We start from the raw sequence: 16,278 nt of genomic DNA, 5'->3' as shown, positions 1-16,278 counted from the left end.
GATTACTGAATTGTCTAAAACCTAAAATACTACCATTCAAGCTAGAATTTTAGATGCCTCATTTTATTAGTCAGGGTTCTCCAGAGAGACAAAATCAATATGATATAGATATAGATATAGACATAGATATAGATGCACATACAGATATAGATGTAGATACAGATTTATGAGCAGGCATTTATTAAGGAGACTGGCTCATGTGATTATGGAGGCTAAGAAGTTGCACAACAGCTCGTCTGTAGGCTAGAGACCATGGGATGCTAGTAGCATGGCTCAGTTTAAGTCTGAAAGCCTCAGAACCAGGGAAGCTGATTGTGTAACTCTCAGTCCAAAGCCAAAGGCCTGAGAACCCAGGGCCTCCTGGTACAAGTCCTGAAGTTCAAAGGCCAGACAGCCAGGAGTTCTGATGTCCAAGGGCAGAAGAAGAAGAGTGTCTCAGCTCCAGAGGAGAGAGGAATTTGCCTTTCCTCTGCCTTTTTGTTGTATTGGGCACCCAGCCAACAGGAGGGGAGAATTTCCCACTAACTCACTTGCCAATCTCTTCTGGAAACACACTCACAGACACACCCAGAAATAATGTTGTACTAGCTGTCTAGGTATTCCTTAATCCAGTGAAGTTGACATCTAAAATTAACCAGCACATGGATTAACTTCCAGGATCCACTATTCTAGTTTCAAAATATGGTTTTGGGATTCCTAGAGAGAACTCTGATGTACTCTTAAGGAGTCCGCAATGTTAATACTATTTTCACAATAATAATAATGAAACATTAATCGTTTTTCATCTCATTCTCTCAGTAGGGTGCAGTAAAGTTTTTTTGAGCTAACATGACCTATGATATACCAATAGGTTTAATACAAAGGCAGATATGAGAATACAAATATCTTCTATTAAGCCAGACATGAGATTTGGAAAAAGTTAACCAGTGTCACACTTTTTGTTCTTTTATTTGGACACAATAGATTGCTTTTTCACAAAACATCCTATTTACATTAACCTATAATTGATTTAGTCATACTATTTTAACACAAATTAAAAGATAACATTTTAAATTTTTGTTTCAATGTCAAATGCCATAAATATTAACAAATATTAACCCAAATAAACAAAAGCTCTTTAATGCCCTCAATAATTTCCAAGTGTCTAAAAACATAATTAGATCAGGAAGTTTGAAGCCACTGGTGTCCCCATTGAACCTGAATGCTGATGTAGACCTGGTCCAGTACTGCCCTGCTCGACCAGGACCTCAAACCTCAACCACACTCAGGGACTAAGTACTGACCCCTTGTTTATTGCAGGGACATCTGAGCCAAACCACATCCACATGAGTCCATGTTCTTCATTCATCTTCATCCCAGGTCCAGGCCTGTGGGTGTGTGCTGTGGAAATCCTGGGGTTGGGTGGAAATGAGCCATCATCTCTCAGGACCCTTTAGCTCTTATCGTGGGACTTAGCCACCCTTACAACCTTGGTCCCTCCCAGCTCTCTGGTTCCACTTCCTCTATCTCTGATCTGCATATCTGGTTCCCTCTCCCTTCTGGTGGTCCTGTGGATTCCTCTCTCCTCTCTCAACCTGGTGAACCCTGTTGGCCTCATTCCAAGTCCACAGCATCTGGTGCCAACTGGCATATTGGGCTTAATGTGGTCATCCTTATGTTAAACAGCAGGTTCGCTGCCCAACAGCTTCTCTCACTTTCTTCTTGGCTGGGAGCTATGAAACAACTAGTTCCCTATGCCTGGATCCCATCCCATAGTTACAAGCAAAGGAACTACTGAAGCCACAGCCTAGTGAGGAGGAGAAAACTGGGGCTGAGGGCTGGAGTGGGTGTGAAAAAGGCAGCTGGAAGATGTTCTCTTACGTTACCAGAGGGGAGGAGGGCGTGTCTTTCATTAGGTGGGTTGTGCGGTGGCTGCTGAGATGACCAGGGCTTATCTGCATGGCTGTGAGTCCAAGGAATTGATTCTACAGGCTCTGGTGGGTCCCCACTCTGTGAAGTGTCAGGCCTTCTTCAGGCACCGTGACCCCATCGGCTCCTGTGAGTGCAGGGCAGATGAAGATGGGGCTGTCATCAGACCCTAACCTGAAGAAGGGCCTCACAGGCACAGAAAAGGCTGAACGGGGACATGTGTAGATGTGCGATCTGTCCCTCATGTTGTAGAAGGAGACATCTCCAGCTTCATAGTCCAGGAAGACACCCACCCGGCAAAGGGACTCCTTCAAAGGGAGAATCCTCTCAGGGGAGGATAGGGCCCGGTATTGGTTTCCAAACATCTCCAGGGTCCAGAAGCCATTCTGAGGAATCAGCAGGACCTCCCCTTTCCTCTCAACACTGTGTCTGCAGACCCCCACGGTCCACACCATCACGTTTTCCACCTCCACCTCCCAGTAATGTTTCCCTGAGGCGAAGCTCTCCCATCCCAGGACACAAGGCTGACTGTCGAATCTCTCTGGGTTGTCAGGCACTCTCTGCCTGTAGGGGCCCCGTCTCACACTTCTTCGGTCTTCTGACAGGAAGAGCTCGGGATGAGCGGTGTCTGGATCCAGGACCACATCAGCTGCAGAGGAAGTCTCAGGTTTATGCCTGGGGTCTCAGGAACCCTGGGGATTGTGTGGTTCCTGGTCCCTAGAGAAGTCTCAGAAAGCTGAAGGGGGTTCCCCATGTAGTGGCCGTTTCCATGATCCCAAGCAGCTCATACCCTGAGAATTACTGAAGCTACACTTCTATCTCTCCAGAGACAGAAGCAGTGCCCCCAGGTTGAGAAGAATTGTGGCTTTACGAAATCCAGAGAGTTTAGGAAATGAGCCAAAATTAATGGTTCCCAGTTTTTCTCAGCATTCTAAGATCTGATCCCTTTTCTATTCAAGACATATGATCTCTGGGGCTTTCTTTAGTTAGAAACTTTCCAACTTGGCCTAAACCATCACAGAAGCTTTATCTCCTATTGTTGCCCGACACACCTCTCAATGGATCAATTAAGTGAGTCTATCATTACACACTGTCTTAGGTGGTGAAGCACCTCTTCGTTGGTCCTATAGGTTGTTTTAATAGGTGACAACTGATTTAAGTGGCTGACAAGGGCATGCTTCAAAGGATAAAGAAGGAGAATAAATGTGTGCAAAAGAAAACCTGGTGCCTGAGGGGTGTGTGGGCAAAGTTAGGGAAGAAATACTTCAATCCAGTTTTGCTTTAACAACATGAGTCTGACATCTACCAGGATTACTTCTCCCATACAGGAAATGCCCCAGGAGCTGAGCATTCTGCAAACCTCTACCTTCTGTATGTATTCTTACTTATTCAGTCTACCTTTCTATTGCATTAAAATGATTTTCTCTTTTCCACAAGTTGATATGTCTGATTGTGACAAGTTGTGATTGCGTCCCAAAATGACAGTGGCAATTTTGAAACTCATCGAAGAGGAAAGGTCCATGGGCCCTGGTATCTGGTAAAGTTTGGATTCTTTGGTGCTGACAGGCAGAGATGCCGAATCACAAGATGAGAACTCACTGAAAGTGGGCGATTGGTTTCTCTGTGCTCTCCCCACTCACCCTCCCACTCACCCAAACCCCCTCCCCTGGCAGACTACATGCAGAATATCAGTGCTCTCTTAGAAGCAGAAAGGTATCTCTGGCCACCTATTTGTACACCATTGCATCAGGCTTACTGGGGACCCTTATGGCCTCTTCCTCACATGGGTCTTCAACTGTGCACAGTCTATACCATTCCCAGGATATAAATTGCTAAGACGGCATTATCTTCTTTCAAATTGATCCAGAATCAAAGAGCAATAACTTCTGAAACATAACTCTTGGGGAGGCTACTATGCATGGGAAACCTTTGATAATCATGCATTAAATTATTCCAAAAGAGAAAGGGTCCTGGGACGTAAACTGCAGGGTTCATTAAGAGCTGCCGGGATTCTCTGACAGAAGAGCCATGATGCATCATTGCTGGGACACTGTTGATGAACTGACCCCAGTTCCCTATGGTCCCCGCCTAGCCCTGGGCACCTTGCTCATCTCCTCTAAGAAGTCCTGTTAGCTGGCTAGTGGGGAGAAAGCTGAGATCTGAGAGAACATCAGAGGCACTCACCAGCATGTAAGTATGTTCTTCTCCATCCTGCAAGGGACAGACAGAGGTGAATGTCATGAGACACTGCTAAGTAAGCAGAACACAAATTGTACACGGAGTAGTTCAGGAAAGGCTAAACTTACGCAATTCTTCTTGAAGTTGCTCTGAAAACAAAATACAGAAACAAAATCATGTCTTCAACAGAAGAACTAAGAGAAATTGAGCTGTATTAAACAACGTAGGAACCGTCCTTTCTATGAACACCAACGTCACCCTTCCCTTATGCCTAGGGAACAGTCAGAAACCAGCAATGATGTATGATCAGATGGCTGGGTAGTATCAGTACACTGTTAGACTTTTGTCTGAACTTTTGTTCAGCCATGTAGTGCTGCATATAGCCAGGTGAATGAATGCAATGTGCGCAGCATGGAAGAAAGAAAGCTCTGAATGATTACTTCTTATGACATGAGAGTACCAAGCCCTTGTGGCTGCTGCTGTGCATTTCCTTTCTCTCTTCCCTAAGCCGGTACCTGTGAGAGCTGTGGCCCCTCTATGACAGTCAATTGTCCTCCTACTCATTTAACTTTTCTTTTTCAATTTCTTTCTATTTTTCCACACTTTCTTTACAAATTCCTTACGCGTAATTTCTTTTTCCTCTTGTTCAACTTCCTTTTCCCCTGACAGGATCTTTTTTTCTCTTTGAAGTTTCTTGATGCAACAGATGCTCACAGCCATGAAGATGATGAAAACAGCCAGGATGACAGCCATGGACACCATCCACGGAGATGTGGTCAGGATGACAGCTAGGGCCACCATCCAGGGAGATGCGCTGGGCATAAAGGATTCTGAAAAGGCAGCCAGAAAAGTCCATTTAGTTTGAAATAGAACATCTGGATGAGAGTTCCCCTAAGAGCACATCTGAAGAGCTCCTCAGCCACCTGTTCTGTTGGCTTCTCCCTCAGAAACCTCAGATGGAGAAAGCGATGCTGGCTCAACACTGGCTGACACCTCAGTGACTGCCAGGGCTGGGCCCAGAAGAGGGCAAAGCAGAAACATCTGGAGTCACCACGGAAAGGACCAGTTGTGCATAAAACTAACCAGCCATGCTGAGTCAGCACAGCCATCACCCTGCCTCAAGCCACCATCACTCACGCCAGGAATACGAGTGCCCTCCTTCTTGTTCTGCCCTATTGTGTAATCGATTCTCAGCAGAGCAGCCCAAGTGAGATCATGTTAATTATTTGCTCAAAACCTTCCAATGCTTCCCACTCACTCACTCTAAAAGCCAAAGCCTGTTTATGGCCTGTGCTGCCATATATAACGTAGTTGCATCACCTCTGTGAATTCATCTCCCCCCACTTCCTGAACTCACTTCATTTCAGCCACGCCAGCATCACCTCCTGGGAGTCCTGGAAACTGCCAGACATGCTCCTTCCTTAGGCCCTTTGCATATGCTCTTCCTGTACCTTGGCCGCTCAGTCCTTAAGCATCTGAGGTTCCTTGCCTTGATTGCTCAATTTCCATCTTTACAGTGAAGCCTTTCCTGACCACCTTGTTAATAATTCTGATGCCTCACACCCCTGGAACTCTCTATTTTCTCTTTGTTTAATTTTTCCTACATGCTCGTCACCATGTGATAGAATATATAGATAATTATTTATTTAATCACTTGTTTCAATTATTTCATATATTGCGCTCTCTCTCTCTCCCTTTTTTCTTTTTCTTTTTTAAGACAGAGTCTCACTCTGTTGCCCAGGCTGGAGTGCAGTGGCACGATCTTGGCCCAAGCTCTGCCGCCCAGGTTCAAGCAATTCTCCTTCCTCAGCCTCCCAAGCAGCGGGGATTACAGGCGCCTGCTACCGCATTAGGCTAATTTTTGTAGTTTTGGTAGAGATGGTGTTTCACCATCTTGGCCAGGCTGGTCTTGAACTCCTGGACTCATGATCTACCCGCCTCGGCTTCCCAAAGTGCTGGGATTGCAGGCGTGAGCCACCATGCCCGGCCGCTGTCTCTCTCTAGAATATGAACTCCTTGAGGAGAGAAATTTTGATATATTTTGTTCAATTATTGACCCTTGGTTTCTAGTAGAGTCTTAAACATAAGAAATGCTTGTTGAACATTTGTTGAATACATTTATGAATGTCTGTTGATAGGGAATTTCCCCAGCTCTGTCCTTTGGGAAGTCCCATAGGCAGGAAGGGATGGCTGCAGCATACAGGAATGCCAAGTGCAGACAGTCACCCATCCACACTACTCTGCATGTTTGATGGTTGTCCTTAATATTTTACAATTGTTTCAGCATAAAGACCTAATGAAGAAAAAAAAGACCAGGTTTACCCTCAGAGAGAAGGCTCCTACTCTTGTGTTTTGGGACTCTTTGAATCTCCCTTTGTGAGGAGGGGAGACGCCTCAGCTCAGCTGCAGCCTCCAGCTCCTCAGGGCCCAGGACCATTCCACCCACACTGCAGCCCCCATCCCCGCTCTGGGCTCCATCTGTGTGCTGAGGATCCTGCATACACTCGATAGGTCTCAGAGAGCAGAGAACTAACCTGGAATAAAAATGACAGTTTCCTTCTCCTGGCCAAGCAGGGTGTTGTTGACAGAGCAGGACACATTCCTCACATACTTGTCTCTGATGATCACAGCTGTGGTGACCATGTAGAGGCCGTCAGCATCAGCGATGGAGACCTCCTTCAGGGTGGGCACGACCTCACTGTAGGGGTCCCTCCACACCATGACGGGCTCTGGGTACCACCCTCCAGATATGCACTCCAGCCAGATGCTCCCATCCTCTTGGGCCTTGATTTCAATGAGGGGCTTAGACCCAAGGCCTGGAAAGGGAGACCAGGGCTCAGCCAAAAGGCAGTGGTGTCTTAGCCCCTACTGCATCTTGAAGGATGGTTGCTAGAAAGACCCTTGGTTTTGGAGAACATCAGGAAACCAATATGCAAAATAAATTGTGAGATCTCGAAGAGAAAGGATCACATTGCACATTTTTCTTTATGCACCACCTGAAGGCCCCATCACAGCACCAAGCATCTATCTGTCTGCTATAAATGCTTGCAGTGTGATTTATTCCAGCAAAGACTAATTTTCTCACTTCCAGGAGGGTGTGTCCAAATTCTCAACAGGCAGGTTGAGAATTTCACTTTCTGCTCCTGGGATGACTTCTCTGCAGACCTCAATTTCCTGAAGCTCTAAAATAATACACTAATGACAAAAACCTATCAGGTTGGCAGAAACTTTTTTTTTTTTTTTTTTTGTAGAGATGGGGTTTTGCCATGTTGCCCAGGCTGGTCTCAAACTCCTGAGCTAAGGCAATTCACCTGTCTTGACCTCCCAAAGTGCTGGGATTACAGGCATGGGCCACCATGCTCAGCGTTGGCTAAATCTTAAGAAACTTATTGAACCAAAGTCACTGACACTTCTGTCTAGTTCAGGGCCTCACATCATCATGGCTATCTACCTCCATAGGAGGTGATGGTTTTTAGGAGAATAGACAGAGCTAGCTGGCAAAGCCATCTCTTATTCTAATTCACAGTTGTTTACCTCCCAGAGGTTCCATCCTATGGAGAATTTTCTTACAGTCCTTTAAGAATATCAATGTATTAGAAATATCTGGATGCCCCGGGATCCTTAAGATAACCATATCGCCTCCTCAATGTCAGAGATCATCACCAAAAATCCTAATAATTCAGGCTCATCCTAAATATATTCTATCTTTACTAGAACCTTCAATGAAAGAGAATACCTGGAGTGAGAGAGCTACAAAAGCATGGTCCTGGGAGATGCTTCAGCCGTGTGTGATCATCGAAACTTCTCCTGAATAATTCCTTTGTAAAGTCTTCCAACAAATTATGTTAAAGAAAGAAAATTAAAGCAATCACTTAAGCCTAGTGCTTTCTGCTCTGTTTAATTTTTGTCAGGAGAAAAAAGCTAGCTGTGCATTTGAAGGCCCACACAGAAATCTTGAATTAGAAAAGAAATTAAAATACCTCAGCAAATTGGAAAACAAAGTCCTACAAAACATTCCATGGGTTCAATACGGGTAAGCATGACACAATAGATTCCAGGGAAAAATCAGCCACCAACCAATCCAACAAACAGAATACAATAAGCAAGCAAACAAAAAGTCCTACAGCAACCCAATTCAGACTGGGGAAGGCCAGGACAGGGTTGGTTTTACAGAGAAAGAGTAGCGGGTCCTTGCCATATAGAAACCATTCATTACTGGGCAACACTGCAGTGCTGCTGTGAACGCAGTCATGACAATGGGTCAAGAAGCCCTCTGTCCACAATATTCTGTTTTAATCAGATGTAAGGTTGCCTTTGTGAGTAGCAAAGATGGGGTCTCCTACCTGTTATGATTTGGGGCCCCCTGGGAAGAATCCAATTTCCTAGTCCTTGCCTCCACTGGTCTGATGGACTGAAATATCACCATGAATTATTCTGCACCTTAAAGGCTTTTTCAGTCATGAAATATACTTTCAAAGCAAAATACACGAACCCCAACACTGAGGTAATCACTTAGTGTCACTTTATCAAACTCTTAGAAGTCCCGGTTTAAGTGCATTTCTATGCTGAAGCCTTGCCAATTTCTTCCCAGCTAAATTCTTAGTCTTTCTCTGTGGAGTTAGCAGGAATTATAAATAATTTTGCTTCGGTATTTAGTTGTGCTTTAATAAAAATCTTCTATTTATATAAAAGTCACTCTCTTTGCAATCAGTATTTCAGGAAAGAAGAAAATGTCAAGATTAATATTTATCAAAAAATAAGATTTCATGTTGTAGTTCTCTGGGCAGTTCTTATTGATTCTGATTGCCCCAGGACAATTTTTGACAGTGTCTCCTTTCACTCTCAGAAGTGCACAGTTCAGTGCCAAGGCAGGCATAAGACTTTGTTTTCTGAGATTAACTATTTTCCCCTGCTCATGGCCTCAGCTGAGGAATGCACGTGCTTCTGAAGAAGTGAAGCCCAGGCTGGGCGTGGTGGCGCAGGCCTGTAATCCTAGCACTTTGGGAGACCGAGGTGGGTGGATCACAAGGTCAGGAGTTTGAGACCAGCCCGGCCAACATCGTGAAACCCCGTCTCTACTAAAAAAAATGCAAAAATTAGCCAGGCGTGGTGGTGCATGCCTGTAATCTCAGCTACTCAGGAGGCTGAGGCAGGAGAATCGCTTGAACCCAGGAGGCAGAGGTTGCAGTGAGCCGAGATCGCACCACTGCACTCCAGCCTGGGCAACATAGCAAGACTCTGTCTTGAAAAAAAAAAGAAATGAAACCCATAGCTTAGCAGGGCAAACCCACTCATGTGGCCTTTGTGCAAGAGGAGGCCACTCTCTCTGTGGAAAGGGGACGCCAGATAGAAATCCATTGGTCTGCAATGGGCCTGATGTTAAGGGAGAAACTTTCCCCAAAAGTCACACTGTGCAAAAGTAATAAAGCAAAATGAAGTGACACACCTGCCACCATGAGGCGTAGGATGGCCTCATCGTAGGATCTGCTTTCTTGGAAGTAACAGCGGTAGATGCCATTCTCCTGGGCTGTGACGTTGTGTATGACCAGGGCCACGCTGCCCCTGCTGATGTCTTTGCTCACAAAGGTGATTCTTCCCCGGTACTGCTCCATCTGCTCCTCTGTTCTCTCTCTCCCATCTTTATACACAAACACTGCAGGGGAGAACTGAGACCGGAACCACCGCACCTCCATGTCCTCAGCATTTTTCTCGGGTGACAAATGGCAGCGTAATGTAGTGTTTTCTCCCACCATGGCCAGGATGGGATTAGCTGGCCCCACGACAGTAAACTGGGCTGTTCAACAAAGGGGCAGAATCAGACAAGGAGGCCAGTTATCACATCTCTAAGGCCAAAAAAAAAAAAAAAAAAAAAAAAAAAAAAAATCCAGGGATGAAAGGAAGCAGATATTCCAAGGCCACAGGTGTTCTTGGGCTGAGAACCCTTCTGGGGACCAGTAGCTGTGGCTGGTCGGCAGCACCCACCCCTGGGAGCAGTAACTATTGAGGCTGCTCCTGCTTCATGAAGGAAACATTGGGGAGCCTGCCCTGGGCACCCCGTGCCCCTGAGATTTTCCTCCATTCTGCAATCTAGCACTGTGTCTGAGTGTAGTGTAAACTTGAACTGTCCATTAGGGTATCTATCCACTAGCTATTTAACAGTTCCAATCGAAATGAACTCTAAGTGTAAAACACACGCAGATTATAAAGATTTAAAATTTCAAAATGTCAAATATCTCATTGGTAATAGTTCTATTAACTAAGCATTTAAATATTGATATGTGATTATATGAAACAAAATATATTATTAAAATTTATTTCAAGTATGTTTTTACCTTTTAAAATAAAAAGTAGAATAGGCACAGGGTCTTGCGCCTGTAATTGCAGATATTTGGGAGGCCAAAGTGGGAGGATCCTTAACAGCTAGGAGTTCGAGACCAGCCTGGGCAAAATAGTGAGACCCTGTCTCTGTAAAAAATAAAACTTAGTCGAGTTTGGTGGCCCTTGCTTGTACTCTCAGCTACTTGGGAGGCTGAGATGGGAGGATCCCTTGAGCCCAGGAGTTTCAGGTTACAGTGAGTTATGATCTCACTCTCCATGTGCTTCATACCGGCCTGGCAACAGAGCAATATACTGTCTCTTAAATAAATAAACAAATAAATAAAAAGTTAAAAAAATCTTTTTGAAGATTTGCACTTGTATATGCACTTGACCTTTGTGCCTCACTGTGTTTCTTTTGGACAGTGCTGGTATAAATTCAGTGAACATGTTCAGAATGAAAGGATAAGTCAACAACCCCACAGTCCTTCCTTCTTTCCCTTTGCAGACTACAGGGTTGATGTTCCTTTCTGAGAGGTGACAGCAGCAAGTGGCACACATCCCTACCTGAGACCAGTGCACACAGGCTGAGGAGGAGGAGCAGGAGGAGGAGGAGGGAGGCTGGCAGGGAGAAGTGCAGAGCAGCAGCTGGTTCCATGAGCACCCAGGGCAGGCAGGGACCAGAGGCCTAGGGTTACAGAAGAGGAGAATCAGCCTAGGAGTCTTGGCACCTCAGTGCTGGTCGGGCCCAAACTCTCCTGTCACTCAAGTAGGTCTCATCGGTGCCCCAACTTCTGGGAGTCACTTGCATCTCAAGGCTCAGGTATCTCCGAGAGAGGGATTCCGTAAACATTTCATAAGTAAGCCATCAATGCAGAGATCAAGGGGGCCGTTTTCCTCCTTCCTCGGCTCACTTCTCGGGCCACAGTCCGGTTTCTTCAGTTGTCCCTGGATTCTTTCACACCCTCCTCCCTCCACTTCCCCCTCCCTGAGACCCAGGTCGGGACACTCGAGGTAAAGCCAAGCGAGGCCGCGCCTCCCCACCAGTGGGCTTCCTGTCTCCCAGGACCCCCTCTCCTGTCCAGAGCAGATCCCGCTCCCCGCATCTACCGCCCCCACCTACAGCCCCCACCCCGGAGCTGTAGCGCCTCCTCTCCCTTTCCTACCTTCTGGAATTAACCTCTGTTTTCTTTTCCCCTCTGATCCTCACATGACGATTTTCCGATACAACTCACCCATGGGCACAGTCACCACCAGACAACAAAACATCCCAAAGAGAAGAGAAAAGTTGTGTTCACCTCCTACTAATCGCGGTTTGGAGTTGAGGACTCGGGATCTGGGACCTGTTCTCTGGGTGTCCAAAAAAATCCCAAGATTTCCACTGAGCAGTTTAGAGCCCAGGATTGGCCGAGTGCGGCAGAACCAGCCAATGGTGTCTCGAGCCTTATTTCTCAGCAGTTACTAGGTAGAATACACACAAACCCCCGCCCCGCAAAATCTCAAGCAGTAAATAACCTTTCAGGATTATTAGGTATTTCTATTTCCTTTTTCTGTATTTGGAAGCAAGACTTTTTTCCTTTATTTTCCTTCCTTCCTTCCTTCCTTCCTTCCTTCCTTCCTTCCTTCCTTCCTTCCTTTGTTGCTTCCTTCTTTCCTTTCTCTCTCTTTTCTTTCTCTTTCTTTCATATATCTCTCTCGCTTTACTCTTTCTCTCTCGCTTTCTTTCTTTTTCTTTCTTTCTTTCTTTCTTTCTTTCTTTTTTCCTTCCTTCCTCTCTCTTCCTTTCTCTTTCTCTTCCTTCTCTTCTTTCTTTCTTTCTTTTTCTTTCCTTCTTCCTTTCTTTTTCTTTCTTTTTTTCTTTCTTTCTTTCTCTCTCTCTTTCTTTCTTTCCTTCCGTTCTTTTACAAAGCCTTGAGATTCCCCAAGGTGTCAGTGGCTTTGCTGGTGTCAACGAGGAGAGGGCTCTCTATGTAGAGAGTGATTTTGCTGGGGAGGAAACATGAGGAGGAAAACATAAGCCGCCGTCTTTCCAAAGCCAGAGGACTCTTGTTCAAGTTGCTGGCTTTGGAGGTTGGGCCTGGCCCGCGGGAAGCCTTGGGGGAAGCAGGCATGGCTGGAGTGGGAGGGGTAGCAAAGGAATGGAAACAACAGTTGCAGTGGCTGTTATGAAGGTCTTGTTGTTCATTCCAAAGCTATTGGATAAGAGGTGCTGAGAATACTGAGTGAGAATTAAAAACCCTTTCCCACGGGGAGGTGGTATTCCGGTGGAGGCAGAAGATGGAAGTGAGCAAAGACTTTCAGTTGACCTTGACCTTCTGCCAGTAGGTGGTGGGGTTAAGTCCAAGGACCACACACACACACCAGCACACATACCCTCCTCCCCACGAACATAAACCCTCCCCCACAGAATCCAATCTTGTCATTGTGTAGATATCTTCCAGAATAATCTTCCCAAGGCCCAGTTGTCAATAATCCCCTCAAATGTCTAAATACTTAGTCTGGAACTGGTGCAGTGGCTCATACCTATAATCGCAGCACTTTGGGAGGAGGAGGCAGGCAGATCAGTTGAAGTCAGGAGTTCAAGACCAGCATGGCCAACATGATGAAACCGCGTCTCTACCAAAAAAAAAAAAAAAAAATTAGCTGGGTGTGGTGGCACATGCCTGTAATCCCAGCTACTCAGGAGGCTGAGGCAGGAGAATGGCTTGAACCTGGGAGGTGGAGGTTAGGGTGAGCCGAGTTCATGCCACTGCACTCCAGCCTGGGTGATAAAGTGAGACCCTGCCTCAAAATAAATAAATAAATAAATAATAAAATATACATAAATAAATGCTTAGCCTGGAGGCCTCCAATTCCCTTCTGATTCAATTCAAAACTTTGCAGTTAATATGCTAGCAATGGCTCCACAGTGGCCTTGCATCACAACATTGCACTCCCTGTGGCCAGCGCTCCCTTTCCCATGCCATGCCTTTCACTTGAATTGTTTGCTCCATCTCTGCCCCTTGAAATCCTGCCCAGCCTTTATGCCTGCTTTCTCCAAGAACAACTCTGAATGTTCCTGCCTGAAGGGTTCTCAGCCTCTTCTGACACCCATATCTTTTGCTGTTCCCATGTCCTGTCTTGTAATATTGTTATCCAGGTATCAACTGTGTCTTTGCTGTGACTGGAGTACCTGTTCCTCAGGACAGACTTCTGCAGGATGTGGTTCTTCTCTCCTTACAAGGCCCAGCTCTAAGCTCTGCTCTCAGCTGTTGTTCAATGCATGAGTGACATGCTCAGAGTAAAGTCATTCCCACCACAGCATGGCCCAGTTCCTGGAATCTTTCGGCACCAGAGTTCGAGAGAGAGGTGGCAGCATGATTAAGCCACTCTAGGTCAGAAGATCAAGGACCAGGAAGCATGAACCAGTAGGTCCCTTCTGCAGAGAAAGCTCTTTGATGAGAATAAGATAAAGAAAGCCCTAAGAACTGTTTTTACTATTGAATTGACACTTGAACTGTCCCATTCTCATTCAGCAGCCTCACTCATCACCTGATGTTTCTGGATTATAATTAAAATAGGATTCTGGGTTGAGTGGCTCATGAGAGTAAATACGTCAGTATTAGAATATTCCAACCAGGACTGGGCAGCTGTTCGGAAAGAACAGAAGAGAAGGATGCAAAGGTCTAAGAAGAGCATGGCCACCCAGGATGAGACCTGGCTTCATATTTTTATTTGAAGAAATAAGGCCCAGGGCTTTGAAGCAGCTTGTGCAAGAAGCATCCAGCTAAACCAGGCCTCAACCTCTGCCAAAGTTGATCTGAGCAGGAGGGAAACATGTGTGTTCTGAGAAGGAAGAGGATCAGTTGGCCATGGGGTAGCTTAGCAAGAAACCAGGTTCTACTGGGGTGTGCCAGGTTAGATAGTAATGACCTAACCCAATCATACTGTGTCCTGGGATGGAAAAAGAGACAGGCAGGGTCACTTCAGAAAGATTCTTCATGGACATGGTGTACCTGCCAATCCTGGCAGAACCAGGACCCAGAGTGAGCAATGATTCACTGTTGCTTTGCAATAAACTCCAATCTTTGAAAGTAATATGGGTGTGTCATCTCCAGCTATGGAGTACTCTGAGGGGATCCGCAGGCATCTTGGCACACAGAAAATCCATTTCTACTTTGTCCTGTTCAAATTCTAGTTTCCTGACTCACAGAATCAATGAGCATATTATAATGCTTATGTAAGCTTCCAAATTTTATGACCGTTGCAATATTAACTAGTACATTTACCTTGTCTCAACAGAACAAATATTTTCAAAGAGAAGAAATGATATTGGGCTTCTAAAAGAAACAAACATGATAAAATTGCCTAAGCTCTCCATTTGGAGCCTTCTCTCTGCTCATCTGCTTTGGTCTGCTCTGCAATCCACCATCCTTTTGTCCACACCATGAATGGAACATTTCTTCCCACAGCTCCCATGTACATCTGCTACAGGAGTAACTGGCCACATGTGACCTGGTCCTCTGACCTAGCCTGGGTCAGTGTCCATCCTAGACCCAGTCCATGTGGTCAGGCTGCAGGGCCATGTGATATGGGCATGTATTGGAAGACATGAGGTCACTAATGCTAAATAAATGTGGTACAGGGAGGGCAGAGAGACCTTGAAAGGCATTCACTATATTCTCAGAGGTGAGCCCTTATAACAGACGCTGTTGATGCCCTATTCCATATTCTCTTGGCCTATCACAGTTTGCCAATAGCTGAGGCACAGTTTTCTGCAAAGATGACAACCTTCCCATCTCCAGTGAGTATCTCCCTTCTCCTTTGCCTGTGAGCTTTATCACACCCGTGATAGTTGCTTTTCTGCAGTTATATAGCCCAATCTTAAAGTGCATTAGAATTAACACACCCAGGCCAATCTTCAATCAATTCAAGCAAAGGATGATGGGAAGTGGAGATAAAGTCCCAGGCCCTGTAGTCCTTAGGAAGATTCTGAGCTATATCACACATTTCATATGGTTTCTTAGAGAGTCCTAAAAGGGATTCAGCCAAGTTATCCACATGGTAACTGACTCATGAGTGAATTCTTTATCTCATTTCTCATGTAATTGGCTTTCTTTCATTTCTCAATTTATTTCTGCACTTGTGTTTCCTGGGATCACTTCCCAAATCAGTGTGGTGAGCTGAATAGTGCCCCCCACCCCCCACCCTTTGAGCTATATCCACTAAGAAACTTATGAATAGAATGTATGACATGGCAAAATGGATCTTACACAAAATTAAAATTATGGACCTTAAAATAGAGAGATTATTCTAAACTCTCTGGGTGGAATCAGTCAAATCACAGGAGTCTTTAAAAGTAAAAGGCAGACTGAGTGTCGTGTCTCATGCCTATAATCCCAGCAGTTTGGGAGACCAAGGTGGACAGATTGCTTGAGCTCAGGAGTTTGAGACCAGCCTGGGCAACATGGCAACACCCTGTCTCTACAAAAAAAATACCGGGGCATGGTGATGTGGGCCTGTGGTCTCAGCTACTTGGGAAGCTGAGGTGGGTGGATTGCTTGAGCCCAGGGGACAGTTTGCGGTGAGCCGAGATCACGCCACTGCACTTCATCCTGGGTGACAGAGCGAATCCCCGTCGACAATAAATAAATAAATAAATAAATACATAAATAAAAGGAAAAAAAAGGAGAAGGTAAAAGAATCAGAGTGATACAATGGAGAAAAAGAACTAAGAGAGGAGCCTCAATGTACTGTTGCTGCTTTGAAGATGGAGGAAGGGAGCTAAGAGTCAGAGTGTGGCAGCCTCTAGAAGTGGGTAGAGTCCCTAGCTATAAACCAGGGAAGAACTGGGACCTCATTCCTGTAAATGAAAGGAACTGATTCTGCCAATGATCT

At 45.5% G+C, this 16,278-nt stretch overlaps 1 protein-coding gene across 3 annotated transcripts; it reads right to left on the bottom strand.

Annotated features, from left to right (window-relative positions):
• Window positions 1–932: 932 nt before the first annotated feature.
• BTN2A2 (butyrophilin subfamily 2 member A2) lies at window positions 933–11,799 on the bottom strand. Of its 3 annotated transcripts, XM_063725130.1 has the most exons (9): window positions 11,700–11,799; window positions 10,969–11,089; window positions 9,533–9,880; window positions 7,823–7,915; window positions 6,621–6,902; window positions 4,710–4,916; window positions 4,215–4,235; window positions 4,093–4,119; window positions 933–2,557 (listed from the first exon to the last, which is right to left on the bottom strand). In XM_063725130.1, the coding sequence occupies exons 2-9, from the start codon at window positions 11,057–11,059 to the stop codon at window positions 1,965–1,967; spliced, it is 1,662 nt and encodes a 553-aa protein (XP_063581200.1). In that variant the 5' UTR covers window positions 11,060–11,089; window positions 11,700–11,799; the 3' UTR covers window positions 933–1,964. The 3 variants fall into 3 exon arrangements, with proteins under 3 accessions (XP_063581200.1, XP_002816584.3, XP_002816583.3); XM_002816538.5 differs by lacking the exon at window positions 7,823–7,915; XM_002816537.6 differs by lacking the exon at window positions 7,823–7,915 and having other exon boundaries at window positions 11,568–11,767.
• Window positions 11,800–16,278: the final 4,479 nt, after the last annotated feature.

Source organism: Pongo abelii, chromosome 5, assembly GCF_028885655.2.
Source record: "Pongo abelii isolate AG06213 chromosome 5, NHGRI_mPonAbe1-v2.0_pri, whole genome shotgun sequence".
Lineage (NCBI taxonomy): Eukaryota > Metazoa > Chordata > Mammalia > Primates > Hominidae > Pongo > Pongo abelii.
This window is presented reverse-complemented; position numbering and strand designations above follow the sequence as displayed.

What these genes read in the sequence shown, in the direction of transcription:
- BTN2A2 (XM_063725130.1), bottom strand. Translation starts at nt 11,059, where the DNA reads ATGGAACCAGCTGCTGCTCTGCACTTCTCCCTGCCAGCCTCCCTCCTC. An exon ending in CCTACGCCTCATGGTGGCAG is followed by an intron (nt 7,916 to 9,532) that starts GTGTGTCACTTC and finishes ATTTGTTGGAAG; the next exon opens with ACTTTACAAAGGAATTATTC. An exon ending in TTGTAGCTCTCTCACTCCAG is followed by an intron (nt 6,903 to 7,822) that starts GTATTCTCTTTC and finishes CTCCCTTTCCAG; the next exon opens with GCCTTGGGTCTAAGCCCCTC.